Raw genomic sequence first — 12,670 nt, forward strand, 5'->3', positions numbered from 1 at the left:
AGAACCGTTACACAACAGCCATGGACCGACTCGCGATACGAAGGATGGCACGGTCGCCCGCTCTCGCGCGGCCGACGGCAGCACGGCACACAATCCTCCAGACACCCCGACACAACGCGCGCCTCATCAGCATGCAGCCACGCGTCGCCGAGACTTCCTTCTGGAAGTCGCTGATCCCAAAGCCGCTGCGCTCGGAGAACAGGGCGGCGGGCGGCGAGGGGGGCGCGCCGGCGAGAAAGAAGGCCAAGTCGAAGGAGTGGAACCCGGCGACGTTCTTCATCGTCATCTTCCTGCTGATCGGGTCCATGTCGATCCAGATGATCTCGCTGCGCAAGAGCTTCGACGCCTTCATGCGCCGCTCCGACGTGCGCATCGGCCTGCTGCGCGAGGTCGTCGAGAGGGTCCAGAACGGAGAGGCCGTCGACGTCGAGAAGGTCCTCGGGGCGGGGGACCCGGAGAGGGAGGCTGAGTGGGAGGAAGGTATGTGATGCCTCCGGATGGGCGAGAAAAAGACAATATGCGGACAGACACATACTGACACGCGCGCAGTTCTGAATGAGATCGAGAGGGATAGCGCGTCGCGGAACCAGAAGAAACAGGACAAGGCCAGGTCACCTGCGACACCATCACCTATCGCAAAAGCTGTCCCGGTGGCAGGACCTAAAGCGGAGGCTGCACCTGTACAAGAGCCGGCAAAAGGACGCACGGCATACTTCTTCTGAGATCTATTCTTGCTATGCAAGGCAGGGGTTCGCTATGAATTCGGGCAGATCTATCATGACAACATATCTTTGAACACACCGGCACCCCTGTTCTCCAGATGCGTCGCATCGTTGGGGACGGGTTCCTCCGGAGTCAACCGCCGCAAGGCACTGACAAGGTCCGGGAGTAATCGCTCCGTGGTCATGTCTACCCTCACCCCCTCGGCCCCGACCTGTCCGGCATGCAGGTCGGCGATGAAGGTCTCCTCTCCCCTCACGCCGCCCATATTTACAATAGCAATGGGCATTCCTCGGTCCTTGGCCCGCTTGGCCAGCCTCCAGGCCGAGTACGTGGCAAGCGAGGTGGCCAGCACGAGCATCCTACCGGACCCGTCTACGGCCTGCTCGGCTGCCTCCTTCACGCTACCCGGTATGCTCTCACCGAACATGATGACCGCAGGCTTGAGTATGCCCGCGGTGCTGGGTGATGCCCATGCACCGTCCTGGTCAATCTCAACCCTGTGCCGGGTCCCGTCTTGCGCAGGCGGCGGGTTGGCCAGGCAGTGCTGGCAGGCCGGGTAGCGGAAAGTGGTGTAAGGCGCATCCGGAAGGTCCACATCTCCGTCCGGGTTCGTGCGCATCCCGCGAGCCCTCCTCTCATCCGGGTTCTCCGTGTCAAGCGCGCCCGAGGCAATGGCCTCCGCCAGGAACGCAGCCCAAGCCGGGTTCAGCCGGGCCAGTTCGTCCTGGAAGACGTCTCGCGGGAACTCGTGGCGGCATGATGTGCACACCAGGGACCTTAGATAGCCGTGAAGCTCCAGGGTTGGGATGTCTGGGTGGGCCTTGGGGTGAAATGAATCCACGTTCTGAGTTATGACGTTTCGTACATTGCCGTACCGTCCCAGATCTCTGACGGCATAGTGGCCTGCATTTGGCTTTGCCTTGTTCAAAGTGGTCCAGCCCAAAAATGACCTGGCCCAGTACCTTTTCCTTGCCTCGTGTGAACTCAGGAACTCATGATAGTAGATGGGGCGATATGTCTTGTTCAGACGATATGTCCCGTTTGTGCCCCGATAGTCTGCCAACCCGGAAGCCACGGACAGTCCGGCGCCGGAGAGGACGACAGTATGGTCAGAAAGCCCCCGTCTCCGCGGGAGAGGGGACGTGAGGAACTCGCCCAGCGCGGCGACGGCCCCCTGGAGGTTGTTCGCCGAGGCCGGGACCACGGGAGGCGGAGCGAACTCAGCAGTATAGGGGATGCGCAGGAGAGATTTCTTCATTGCACCCTCGCTCGCTCGCGCACGCAGCCCTCCTGCTTCTTTTGCTCTCCTTCCCTTTTCTATGTGCAGTCCCGGGACTAGAACGCACGCTGGGTACGTAAGCCCCCCTTCCGCGTACGCGTATGCGGTCCTGCGGGCCAAGACTTTTTTGTTTTGTGGGTTGGGATGGGATGGGATAGGACGGGATGGGATGCGGAGAAAGATGTTCAGGGGCTGGCTGTGCTGGGGGGAGCGAGAGAAACGGATCTGGCTGGAGAGATGCCCTGGTCCAGGCGTGCAGAGATCAATGCAACATGGGGCGGAGTGAAGAAGAGGAGCGTATTGGATACAGTATGTCGGGACGAGGTGGGAGAACGCCGGTTGAGTTGCGCAGAGATGATACCGTATGCTTCTGGTTTGGCCAGGTCGTCGTCGTCATGACGCCCCATAGGCCCATGGGATAGGTGCCGTAGTAGGGGCCTTCGGCAGAGCCACGCCAGGAAAAGCAAAGCCCAGCGCCGCCCACGTCCGCTCCGCAACAAGGCAACGCAACGGAAACCCTGGTCGACGCCTCATGCCGAGGGGTCCCCATTTCCCGAAGGACCCCCACCTATCACCAACGGCTGCCAGACAATGCAATTCAATTCAATTCAAAATGGCCCGCTGCTCACTGGACGGGCCAGCATTCATCCCCCAAAACCCCTACCACTACTGCATCGGGCTTAAGGTGGCATTCAAGTGAGTGGTGTGACGGTTGGCGGGCAGGCCGCGGCCGATTGTCAGGAACAAGGTTTTAGAAGGTGCTGTCAAGTGATGCTTATTATGCTTGCCTATATCTGTGTACATGCGTAGCCTGCATATGATAGACCTAAGTGCTGTGGCTATTTCTGTTCGCGCCTGTGCCTGGATATACAAGTGTAGGTGCGAGGAAGGAAGAGGCAGAGGAAAAGGCAGGCAGGATGGGCTGGTGACTATGACGATGTACCTAGATTACTATACCCAGTATGACCTGGTGGGGACCGTCGCAAGCTGCCGTTATCTTCTGTTAGGGCGACTGGCTCGGCGACTGACTCTGCGCTGCAGGAGGGCGACAAAATCCAACATCTTGGGTAGATGCTGCTGGCATTGGATACTTCCCACCGTACTGTAATCCATGTGCCAGACTGATGTGCGCAACTTGCGACAGAAATCCATCCCGACCGTATTTCTAAAACCTTGGTTCGTGCTCTGCGCGACTAAGCCTCTTTTCCCACGCACATCCGGGCCCCCCCTCGGCTGCACATTGCCTTACATTACATTACATTACCCTACATACACTAAGAGGTCTACTCTACTTTTCACGTTGAGGCGCATTGTCCACACACCCACTTGCGCGTCGCCTCGTCCTGTCCATCTCTCCTTCCCACTCCCCGAACCCCAGTTACAAGGTTGTTTCGGCGTGGCCTCGATTGATGCCTCCCTCCAGCCCCTCCTCTTCTCTGTGCATGCGAATCCCGTCTGGGTACAAGTATGCAGGGCCCCAGCTCAGGCTCAGGCTCAAGATCTACAGCTCCCGATCCGCACCTGCTTCCATCCCCAGGTGTGCTTCGACCTGCTCCCGCGTCCAGACCACGTCAAGCCCCTTGAGGCCACCTCAACCCCATCGCCAGCAGACCCGTGTCTACCAGACCTCTCCCTCGTCCTGTCCCACCCCCTCTGCTTCTTTCGCTCCTTCACAGTCCTCTCCAACAAGACCATCACCAAATATATACACACAGTCGCAATTCGCCCACTCGCCGGCATACCACCACAATCGCTTACGGCCGACCTGGCTGTCTGGCATCATGGCGACCGCAACCCAGACACGGACGCACGCCGGCCACTCGCACTCGCACCATGACAATGTCTACCTGACCTCGCAGGATAAGAACGACGCCGGCGTGCGAATCACACGCATCGGGCTGTACTCCAACCTCGGCATGGCCATCGCAAAGTTCATCGGCGGCTACCTCTTCAACTCGCAGGCCATGATCGCAGACGCCTGGCACAGCATGACCGACCTCGCATCCGACATCCTGACCCTCGCGACCGTGTCCTTTAGCCTGCGACCACCGTCCGATACATATCCGACCGGATTCGGCAAGGTCGAGAGCCTGGGCTCCCTGGGCGTCTCGGGCATGCTGCTGGCGGGCGGCGTGTTCATGGGCATGAGCAGCCTGGAGTCGCTGTACGGGCACTTCTTCCTGGACCCGGCCGCCGCGGAGGCGTTGCTGCACCACGGCCACGGGCACAGCCACGGCGTCGGCCCCAGCCTGCACGCCGCCTGGCTGGCACTGGGGACGGTGCTGATCAAGGAGTGGCTATACCATGCGAGTAAGTCTTGAGAGAGCCAGCGATCCTCCTCAGGAGACGGGCCGAGATGTGTTGCTGACTTGTGCGCGCCGTGCTACAGCTATGAAGGTCGCAAAAGAAAGAAAATCCGCCGTCCTGGCCTCCAACGCCATCCACCACCGTGTCGACAGCTGGACGGGAATCGTCACCCTGCTCGTGATCCTTGGTGCGAATTTCCTGCAAGACGCGACGTGGCTGGACCCCGTCGGAGGACTCCTGATCTCGTTCCTGGTTATAAAGGGCGGCTGGGGCAACACGCTCTCCTCGCTCTACGAGCTGGCGGACCGGACTATTGACGATGAGGTCAAGAGGTCAGTCAGGAAACAGGTGACGAAGAGCCTAGAGGGCGTCACGGAAGGCCACGAGGTGGAGCTCCGAGACGTGTCGGGCATCAAGTCCGGCCAGAACTACCTGATCGACCTGGAGCTGGCGGTCCCCAGCACCTGGACCATCGAGGACGTCCGAGACATTGAGAACGCGGTGCGGACATTCGTCGGAGGCAAGGTCCGTGGGGTCAGGAAGGTCCGGGTGCGATTTGTGCCCAAGACCGCCGATGGCGAGATCCCCAAGTTCGACGAGTTCATCCCCGGGAGCGTCAGCCCACAATCAAGCCCAGAGCCGGAGGAGCACAACCACAGCCACGAGAACGGCAATGGCAACGGCAACGGACACCATAAGCAAAATTGAGGGCACGCGATTTATACGGGTACGGTCTGAGAGGAGCGACGAGGATACTGTATCAGTCTAGAGGCTTGGCTTGAATTGTACATACATACTACCTGAGGAGTAAAGAGATGCACCGAAGCCGGGCGGCATTTGGGCGGCGTTCAGGAGATACGGAAGAAAGGGGGTCACTTGACTGGCCTGTCACGATATGACCAGGAGATACACCGCACATCAATTCATTTGTCAGTTTGAGATACCATCGTCACGCGACAGCATTCTGCCCACCACCTGATGTTACGCCGCAGACGGCATGGTCGAGAAACGAGTGAAAAGAGTGAGCCGCAAACTTTCAGCCTACAGTATTACTCGTATATATGCAGCCCGGCCGGATGGGAATCAACCCAGGTCAACCGAAGCCCGGGCCCTAACAGAGAGAGAGACAGAGGACACGGCCAGGTACCGGGACTCGGTGATTGGTGCGGCAACATGTCAAGCCTCCCTAGTGCCGCGACGGCATTGGATCACTTGCAAGCAAATGACCTCAGGCTAAAGTCAGCGGTGGCTCGTCCGCCCACGACAGGAGCAAGGCTGATTGTCGACCTGCTCCCACCGTAAAAATAACCGTAAACGTGTAATGTCATGCCCCGCGATGCCCCACGTCCGTCCACGACGCCCGCTGCGGTCCGTCCAAGTTCCCAAGGCCCAAGAGTATATGTGGGCTTGCTTTCGCCACCACCAAGGTTGCTGACTGACTGACTTTCACATGTGTTGCATGTTCCCAATCAATCTGAAGCGAGCTTTCTAACCTGCCTTGTTTGGACCTGTCTGAAACTATCTTCGTGGCTTCGAACCAGTACCAAAACACATAGTAGAAGATGAGTGAAGACGGCCCCTTGTACCTGGGTTTCGACCTCTCGACCCAGCAGCTCAAAGGTGTGCCTCCCTCGTGCCCCTCGTCCCCGTCCTGGCTCTCACTCCCGCTTCCGCTCTCACTCTCACCTTCACCCGTCATGCCAATCACATCGCTCCCGTCCACGTGCACAGCTCACACAGCGCAACAGCCATCGTGATCCAGTCGGACCTGCACGTCCTCTCCGAGGCAAAGGTCGACTTCGACGCAGACTTCGGCAAGCAGTATGGCCTGACCAAGGGCGTCCTCGTCAACGACGACGAGGGCGAGGTCTTCGCGCCCGTGGCCATGTGGCTCGAGGCCATCGACCTCGTGCTGAGCCGGCTCAAGGAGAACGGCGCCCCGCTGCACCGCATCAGGGCCGTCAGCGGCGCCTGCCAGCAGCACGGGAGCGTCTACTGGAACCACGACGCCGAGAAGCTGCTGGGCGGCCTGGACGGGCGCGCCGGGAAGAGCCTCAAGGACCTCCTGGCCGGCTCGCTGAGCCACCCCTACGCGCCCAACTGGCAGGACCACACCCAGGCGCAGTGCGACGAGTTCGACGCCGCCCTGGGCGATAACACGAAGCTGGCGGATGTCACGGGGAGTGCGGCACACCATGTAGGTCTCTTGCGAGTACAATTCTGCTCACAAGCTATCCCTCGCACACGAAGTATCTACGGGGGAATTTAATGCTTACGCTCTCACCCATAGCGATTCACAGGCCCCCAGATCATGCGCTTGCGCAAGAAGCTGCCGGACATGTACGCCAACACGGCGCGCATCTCGCTGGTCTCGTCGTGGCTCGCGTCCATCATGCTGGGCGGCATCGCGCCGCTGGACATCGGCGACGTGGGCGGCATGAACCTCTGGGACATCCGGGCCAACAAGTGGGACGAGGGGCTGCTGCGGCTCGCGGCGGGCGGGCCGGACGGGGTGGCGGCGCTGCGGTCGAAGCTGGGCGAGCCGCGGCAGGACGGCGGCGGCAGCATGGGCGGCGTGTCGCCCTACTTTGTCCACAGGTACGGCTTCAGCCAAGAGTGCCAGGTCGTGCCCTTCACGGGCGACAACCAGGGCACCATCCTCGCGCTGCCGCTGCGCCCCCTCGACGCCATCGTCAGCCTGGGAACCTCGAGCACCTTCCTCATGATCACGCCAACATACAAGCCCGACCCGTCCTATCACTTCATGAGCCACCCCTGCACGCCCGGCCAGTACATGTTCATGCTGTGCTACAAGAACGGCGGCCTCGCGCGCGAGCGCGTGCGCGACTCGCTGCCTCCCGTCGCCGCCGGCGAGCCCGACAAGTGGGCCAACTTCAACGACGCCGTCCTCTCCACGCCGCCCCTTGACGTGCAAAACCCTTCCGCCGGCCGCGCCAAGCTGGGCCTGTACTTCTACCTCCCCGAGATCGTCCCCAACATCAGGGCTGGCACGTGGCGGTACACGTGCGGCGCCGCGGACGGCAGCGACCTCCGCGAGGCCGACAAGTGGCTGGCGGCCAAGGACGCGCGGGCCATCGTCGAGTCGCAGGCCCTCTCGATGCGCCTGCGCTCGCAGAACCTGGTGCACGCGCCCGACCCAGCCCGGCACCCGGGCCTGCCCGCGCAGCCGCGGCGCATCTACCTGGTGGGCGGCGGCAGCCTGAACCCGGCCATCGCGCGCGTCGTGGGCGACGTGCTGGGGTCCGCCGAAGGCGTGTACAAGTTGGACGTCGGCGGCAACGCGTGCGCGCTCGGCGGCGCGTACAAGGCGCTGTGGGCGCTCGAGAGGAGCGGCGGCGAGACGTTCGACGAGCTCATCGGCAAGCGGTGGAAGGAGGAGGGCGCCGTCGAGAAGGTCGGCGACGGCTACAGGAAGGGCGTGTTCGAGCAGTACGGGGGCGTGCTGGGGGCCTTTGGGGAGCTGGAGGAGAAGATCTTGCAGGTTGCTCATAACTAGACTTTTTGGTATTTGGGAGGCATTGGCTCAATAGATTGATCATTTGCGAATATGTTCAATATCTGACCATGCTGATGTCGCATTTGTTGAACCACGCGCTCTTTTATCACGACTTACAACCCTCAAACGGTCGGTTTCTGCAACGAGGTGTGCTACATTTGTATGCATTTCTTGGTTCAAGTACAATATTGTCCTTTCATCTCAAACAACTCAAGACGGTACACATGAGATGCATGCAGCATGAGTTGCTATCAAGAAATGAGCTGGTGGACCTGGTATATCTTACTACCAAAGTAGAGCTGAGAAATACCTTCAGGGGTGATCTGAGCCACAGCACTAACAAAATAGTCCGAGTGCCAAAGCACCCTTAGCTAGAGCTCAAACATACGTCGTCACCACATCATCTCTCCCTTTCCCTCGTCCCACCCGTTCTCACATGCAAAATGATTCCACGTTGACACTCGCCCAGTCATTCGTTGAGACAACAAAATCATCGAAATAGATCCCCTACCATATAAGAAGACACGTACATTAGAACCCCCTGCTCTGGTCGAATTCCTATGCAGTACACATATGTCAATTGAAGTCAGCTTCCCTTCCCTTTAAGAAAGAGCGTCACGCCCACGCAGACACGAACGGGTCCAGCTTGGACAAGAGAACGTGGAATTAATCATTTATTACACCACCGCGGGAAAATGATCCTGGGACCGGTGTCATACCTCGACTGCATTGTGTTCTGCATCTTCCTCACGCCGCAGCTGATACTCAACGTCGGCCTGTTCGAGACCGTGCTGACGGTGCTACAAGTGCTCCCGTTCTTAGGTACGGCGCCGACTAACTGAGACAAAGCCATTGTCCGCCCAGAATCAGCTGACGCGATATGGAATCGACATATAGTCTTTGAACTACCTGTGACCTTCCTCTACGAGCGCTACTTGTTGAAGAAGGAGGACCAACCAGCCTTCGTCCAGCAGGCCTCCCCCTTTGAGGACTTTGTGGTCCGCTGTGTACGGTATGCCTTCGCCAACATTCCTCCAAAGGTCGGCCGTGTTTTCTTCGGTAAGAAGGTCGCGCTGCCATGGTTGAGATGGCGCTTGCTCCGCCATGGCCACCTCAGATCACCCATCTTCTGGAAGGGGTACAAGGACGAGCACATCCGAGGCGTGTGGGCCATCCATGATCCTGCGAGAAGGCCAGACATAATCATATACTATGCTCATGGTAAGTTATCTCCAGCCCGGGTAATGGTCGATCGGTCGCTGAAGACGTTCAAGGCGGAGGCTTTAGCATGGGCTCACCATATTTCTACCTCGAGTTTCTCCTCACCTGGCTCTCGCTCTTGAAGCAAGCAGGCTACAAGAACCCGGCTGTTTTCGGCCTGGACTATACCCTCGTGCCCGACTCCAGCTTCCCGACCCAGCTCGCCGAGATGGTAAGTGGGTACGAGCATGTTCTCGGCATGGCTGGCAGCGACCCGTCCATCGTCTGTGTCGCAGGAGACTCGGCGGGAGGAACGCTGACTCTGAGCTTGCTGCTGCACCTCGCACATCCCGTGTCGGCCACCAAAGGCAGGCACTTGCCAGAGGATTCGCGCCATCTCGAGAAGCCTGGCATGGCTGTCCTCATCTCGCCGTGGCCGACTCTCCAGTCTGCGTTGTACCAGAACAACCGCAGCGACTTCCTTGACGTGCCGGCGCTGCATCTTTACGCTGCTCAGTATGCGGGCAGGGTCGATCTGCTCGACGACCCTGTCGCGTCGCCTGGGAATTGTACGAAACTGGCGTGGTTGAAAGAGGCAAGTCCGATGAAGGGGATGCACATAGTGTACGGGAAGGAAGAAGTGTTTGCGCCTGAGATCGAGCAATTCGTGCAGAGGATGGATAAGGCTGGGACGCTTGTCACCAGCCAAGGTGAGAAAGGCGGAATACATGCGTGGCCCGTCGCATCACTGTTTCTCAGCGGCACGGAGGAACAGAGGATGAAAGGCCTTGGGGGCATTGTCAAGGAGATCAGGAACCGTGTTCCACCATCCAAGAATTATAAGTATGCAGGTTGACCCTCGAGTGAGGACGCCATGTCAGATTAGATCAAGTAATTTATTGCCGTCACTGGCGCAGCTAGCCACGAGGGAACCATAGCCTGGGGCTCGGCTTCTTCTTGACTGCTGAGGATCGCCTCCGGGAAACGGATTGCTCTTCCTGTATCATCATCCATGACTGTGCGGCGGAAAGTAAATAGCGACGGTGCCAAGGCTTTGAGGTGATGGACCCCCGGCTAGCCGGGGCCTTGCCTCTCACTGGGACTGCACGGGCTGAGGCATCGGCTCGAAAATGCAGACAGCTTGACTGATGAGGGGCAACCCCGAAAGTAAACCTTAGCTACCTTCCTTACCTCCACAGCGCCGGCTCTTGTAGCTGTCATGGTGTCTCACCACGGGGCTTGTCATGATGATGGTGATGATCGAGGAGGGTACTTGTCCCTGTGCACGAGACGGTCGCGAACAGGCCGGGAGACAAGAAAAGAAAGCAGTGCAGGGCGTGGTGCCGATCTCCAGACGGAGGGAGTTGGGCATGAAAGGCGGGAAGGCTGATGGCAACCTCCCATGCCTCTTGAGGACAAGCGCGTACCCGAGGTGACCTGGCCTCTCGCGGCGGCTGCTTCTGCGGGCTGGAGGCTGGAGGGCTAGCAGAGGTTGGGCGGGGACGACGTGCATATAAAAATGGGCAGCATGTCCCACGAAAGGAACTCGTGCCGTGCCCCTCATCGAAAGAAGGCCCTAGCTCCGAGTCCACCCTCCCTTTTTTAGCATTTTCGTTCACCACGCGCAGTGCAGTGCGCAGTTTTCTGTCCGCCCAGTAGCCAGCCTCCTGGCGTACCGTGCCCAACAGCACCAGTCCCAGTACCGGTACCTGCCTCGACACGCTTGACTGCCGAGAGGGGAACATCACCAGTACCGACGGCTTGGATACCCATATTCATGACCACATTCGAGATCGGCCACCAAACACTGCCATTCCAGATCCTGCATTGTGCAGACTTGGTCCGATCCGACCCAGACCAGGCAGGCAGGCTCGGTTTTTGGTTGCTTCCTGGGAGCTCTCGGTCTCGGGAGTCGTCATCACCAGGCTGCAGCTTGGTTGCTCGCAACACAGCCGAGCCAACGAGGATTTAGCTGAGCCACCAGTCCGAGTCTCTGCTTGGTGCAACTGAAGGGTGACTTCGCACCCTCTGCAGGCTCAATCATAGTCTTGCAGCCGGCAGTCATCATCTGTTGTGAGACTGACTGGCTTTTGAGTCGAGACACACGAGGTCCTAGTTCCCCAAAAGGAGCGCGTCCGACCGGGGCACAGGCTGAGACGGAGGTGTCCAGCTCCAGCTCCACCTCGGGTCTGAGGATCGATCCCAGCAGTGTGCATTTGCCTGCCTCGCCAGACGGCAGCAGCTGCGCTCTGCTCGGAGCCCGAGGGTTGACAGCGGCGTGAAAGCGGCGTCGGTTGACAAAGAGCTGTTGTGGGCCGGCTTGTGGTGTTGCAGAGCGAGGCGGGAGAATTGAGTGCTGGAAGCTTTGGAACTGTGGAAGCTTTGGAGCAAAAGGCCTCCTCCGTTTCTGAGCCCACCCACGCCCACACAACCCAGTCTGTGTTCTGCATTAGCCCCCACCCACCCTGGCCTGTTACCTTGCCCCTCCATCGCCGTTCCCCCAAGGCGCAAGCCGCAAGGTGCTCCTGCTCCTGCCCGAGCTTTGTGTGCTCGCTCTCCGTCTAGCAGCCGTTGCCAGAGCAAGGTCTCTGACCTGGCTGCACCTGCCACTGGGTAGCTGCATTGGCGGGCACACACTCATCACACTGATCACTCTTATTATTGCCTGCACCGCCCAGGCACGGCAAGGTGCGCCGAATCCCAACGGTCCCACAAAAAAAGTATAAGACCCGTTAGGTTCCTGGTCTGGCCTTCTTTGTACTGTACCGTCTTGCCAGTACTGTACCAATAACCCCTGTTACGTTATTCGTCCTGAGAGGTCGCCAGTCTCCAGTTTCCAGTTTCCAATTCCAGTTCCGGCACCGTTTTTTTTGTCGTCTGCTGCAGCAGCAGGAAAGAGCGAGAAGGAGAAAGACTCTGTGTGTGTGTGTGAATGAATGAGAGAGTGTGAATCAGGAAGGAAAGGAAGGAAACAGAAACAGACATGTCTGAAGAAGGCACTTATGCACCTAAAAGCCCCGACCTCGCGTCGTTCTTTCAATCTCAACCTGAAGACCAACACCAGCACCAACAGCAGCAGCCAAATCCAAACCCGTTTCCGCACCACCAGCACCAGCACCAGCACCAGCACCAGCACCAGCAACCCCCACCTGTCAGCCCCTCGCCCCAGAACATTAACTGGTACCACACCCCGGGCGCCGACCAAAGTCACTCCCGATCTTATTCATATTCTGCCCTGTCTGCCTCTGCCCAGAGCCCAACTGGCCCGGCCTTCTCGAGCTACTCTTCTTACCAACCTTTAAGCGCAACGACGGCCTCATATTCGCCTCGTTTTTCGCCCCACCATCAACACCAGCAGCTGCACCCACATTCACATTCAGTTTCTCATTCTCAATCTCACTCCCAGTCACAACCTCAGCCGCCACCACCACACTCTCCACTGCAATCACAACCGCAACAGCAGCAGCCTTTTTATTTCCCGCAACAAGCACCTGCTCAGCAACAATCAGCCTATCAACCACAACAACCGTACCCACAACACCAACAACACCAGGCCTACCAGCAGCAGCAAGGTTATCCTCAGCCACAATACCCACAAGAGGTGCAGCCTTATCTTCAACCCGAGAATTCATTTCACCACCAGC

At 58.9% G+C, this 12,670-nt stretch overlaps 5 protein-coding genes across 5 annotated transcripts; 4 read left to right on the top strand and 1 right to left on the bottom strand.

The window, feature by feature from the left end:
• Positions 1-20: 20 nt before the first annotated feature.
• On the top strand, positions 21-722 carry INS49_006071 (uncharacterized protein; the record flags this gene model as incomplete). The annotated part of the gene is made up of 2 exons (XM_043166846.1): positions 21-480; positions 550-722. 2 exons carry the CDS (start codon positions 21-23, stop codon positions 720-722), a joined length of 633 nt encoding a protein of 210 aa, XP_043027990.1.
• Positions 723-775: 53 nt separating this feature from the next.
• Positions 776-1,981, bottom strand: INS49_006072 (uncharacterized protein; the record flags this gene model as incomplete). The annotated part of the gene is made up of 1 exon (XM_043166847.1): positions 776-1,981. The coding sequence occupies one exon, from the start codon at positions 1,979-1,981 to the stop codon at positions 776-778; it is 1,206 nt and encodes a 401-aa protein (XP_043027991.1).
• A 1,802-nt stretch (positions 1,982-3,783) lies between these two features.
• On the top strand, positions 3,784-5,017 carry INS49_006073 (uncharacterized protein; the record flags this gene model as incomplete). Its single annotated transcript, XM_043166848.1, has 2 exons — positions 3,784-4,312; positions 4,392-5,017. The coding sequence occupies 2 exons, from the start codon at positions 3,784-3,786 to the stop codon at positions 5,015-5,017; spliced, it is 1,155 nt and encodes a 384-aa protein (XP_043027992.1).
• An 854-nt stretch (positions 5,018-5,871) lies between these two features.
• On the top strand, positions 5,872-7,826 carry INS49_006074 (uncharacterized protein; the record flags this gene model as incomplete). Its single annotated transcript, XM_043166849.1, has 3 exons — positions 5,872-5,929; positions 6,058-6,506; positions 6,600-7,826. 3 exons carry the CDS (start codon positions 5,872-5,874, stop codon positions 7,824-7,826), a joined length of 1,734 nt encoding a protein of 577 aa, XP_043027993.1.
• Positions 7,827-8,521: 695 nt separating this feature from the next.
• INS49_006075 (uncharacterized protein) lies at positions 8,522-9,882 on the top strand (the record flags this gene model as incomplete). Its single annotated transcript, XM_043166850.1, has 3 exons — positions 8,522-8,648; positions 8,724-9,047; positions 9,101-9,882. The coding sequence occupies 3 exons, from the start codon at positions 8,522-8,524 to the stop codon at positions 9,880-9,882; spliced, it is 1,233 nt and encodes a 410-aa protein (XP_043027994.1).
• Positions 9,883-12,670: the final 2,788 nt, after the last annotated feature.

This window comes from Diaporthe citri (assembly GCF_014595645.1).
Source record: "Diaporthe citri strain NFHF-8-4 chromosome Unknown scaffold_2, whole genome shotgun sequence".
NCBI lineage: Eukaryota > Fungi > Ascomycota > Sordariomycetes > Diaporthales > Diaporthaceae > Diaporthe > Diaporthe citri.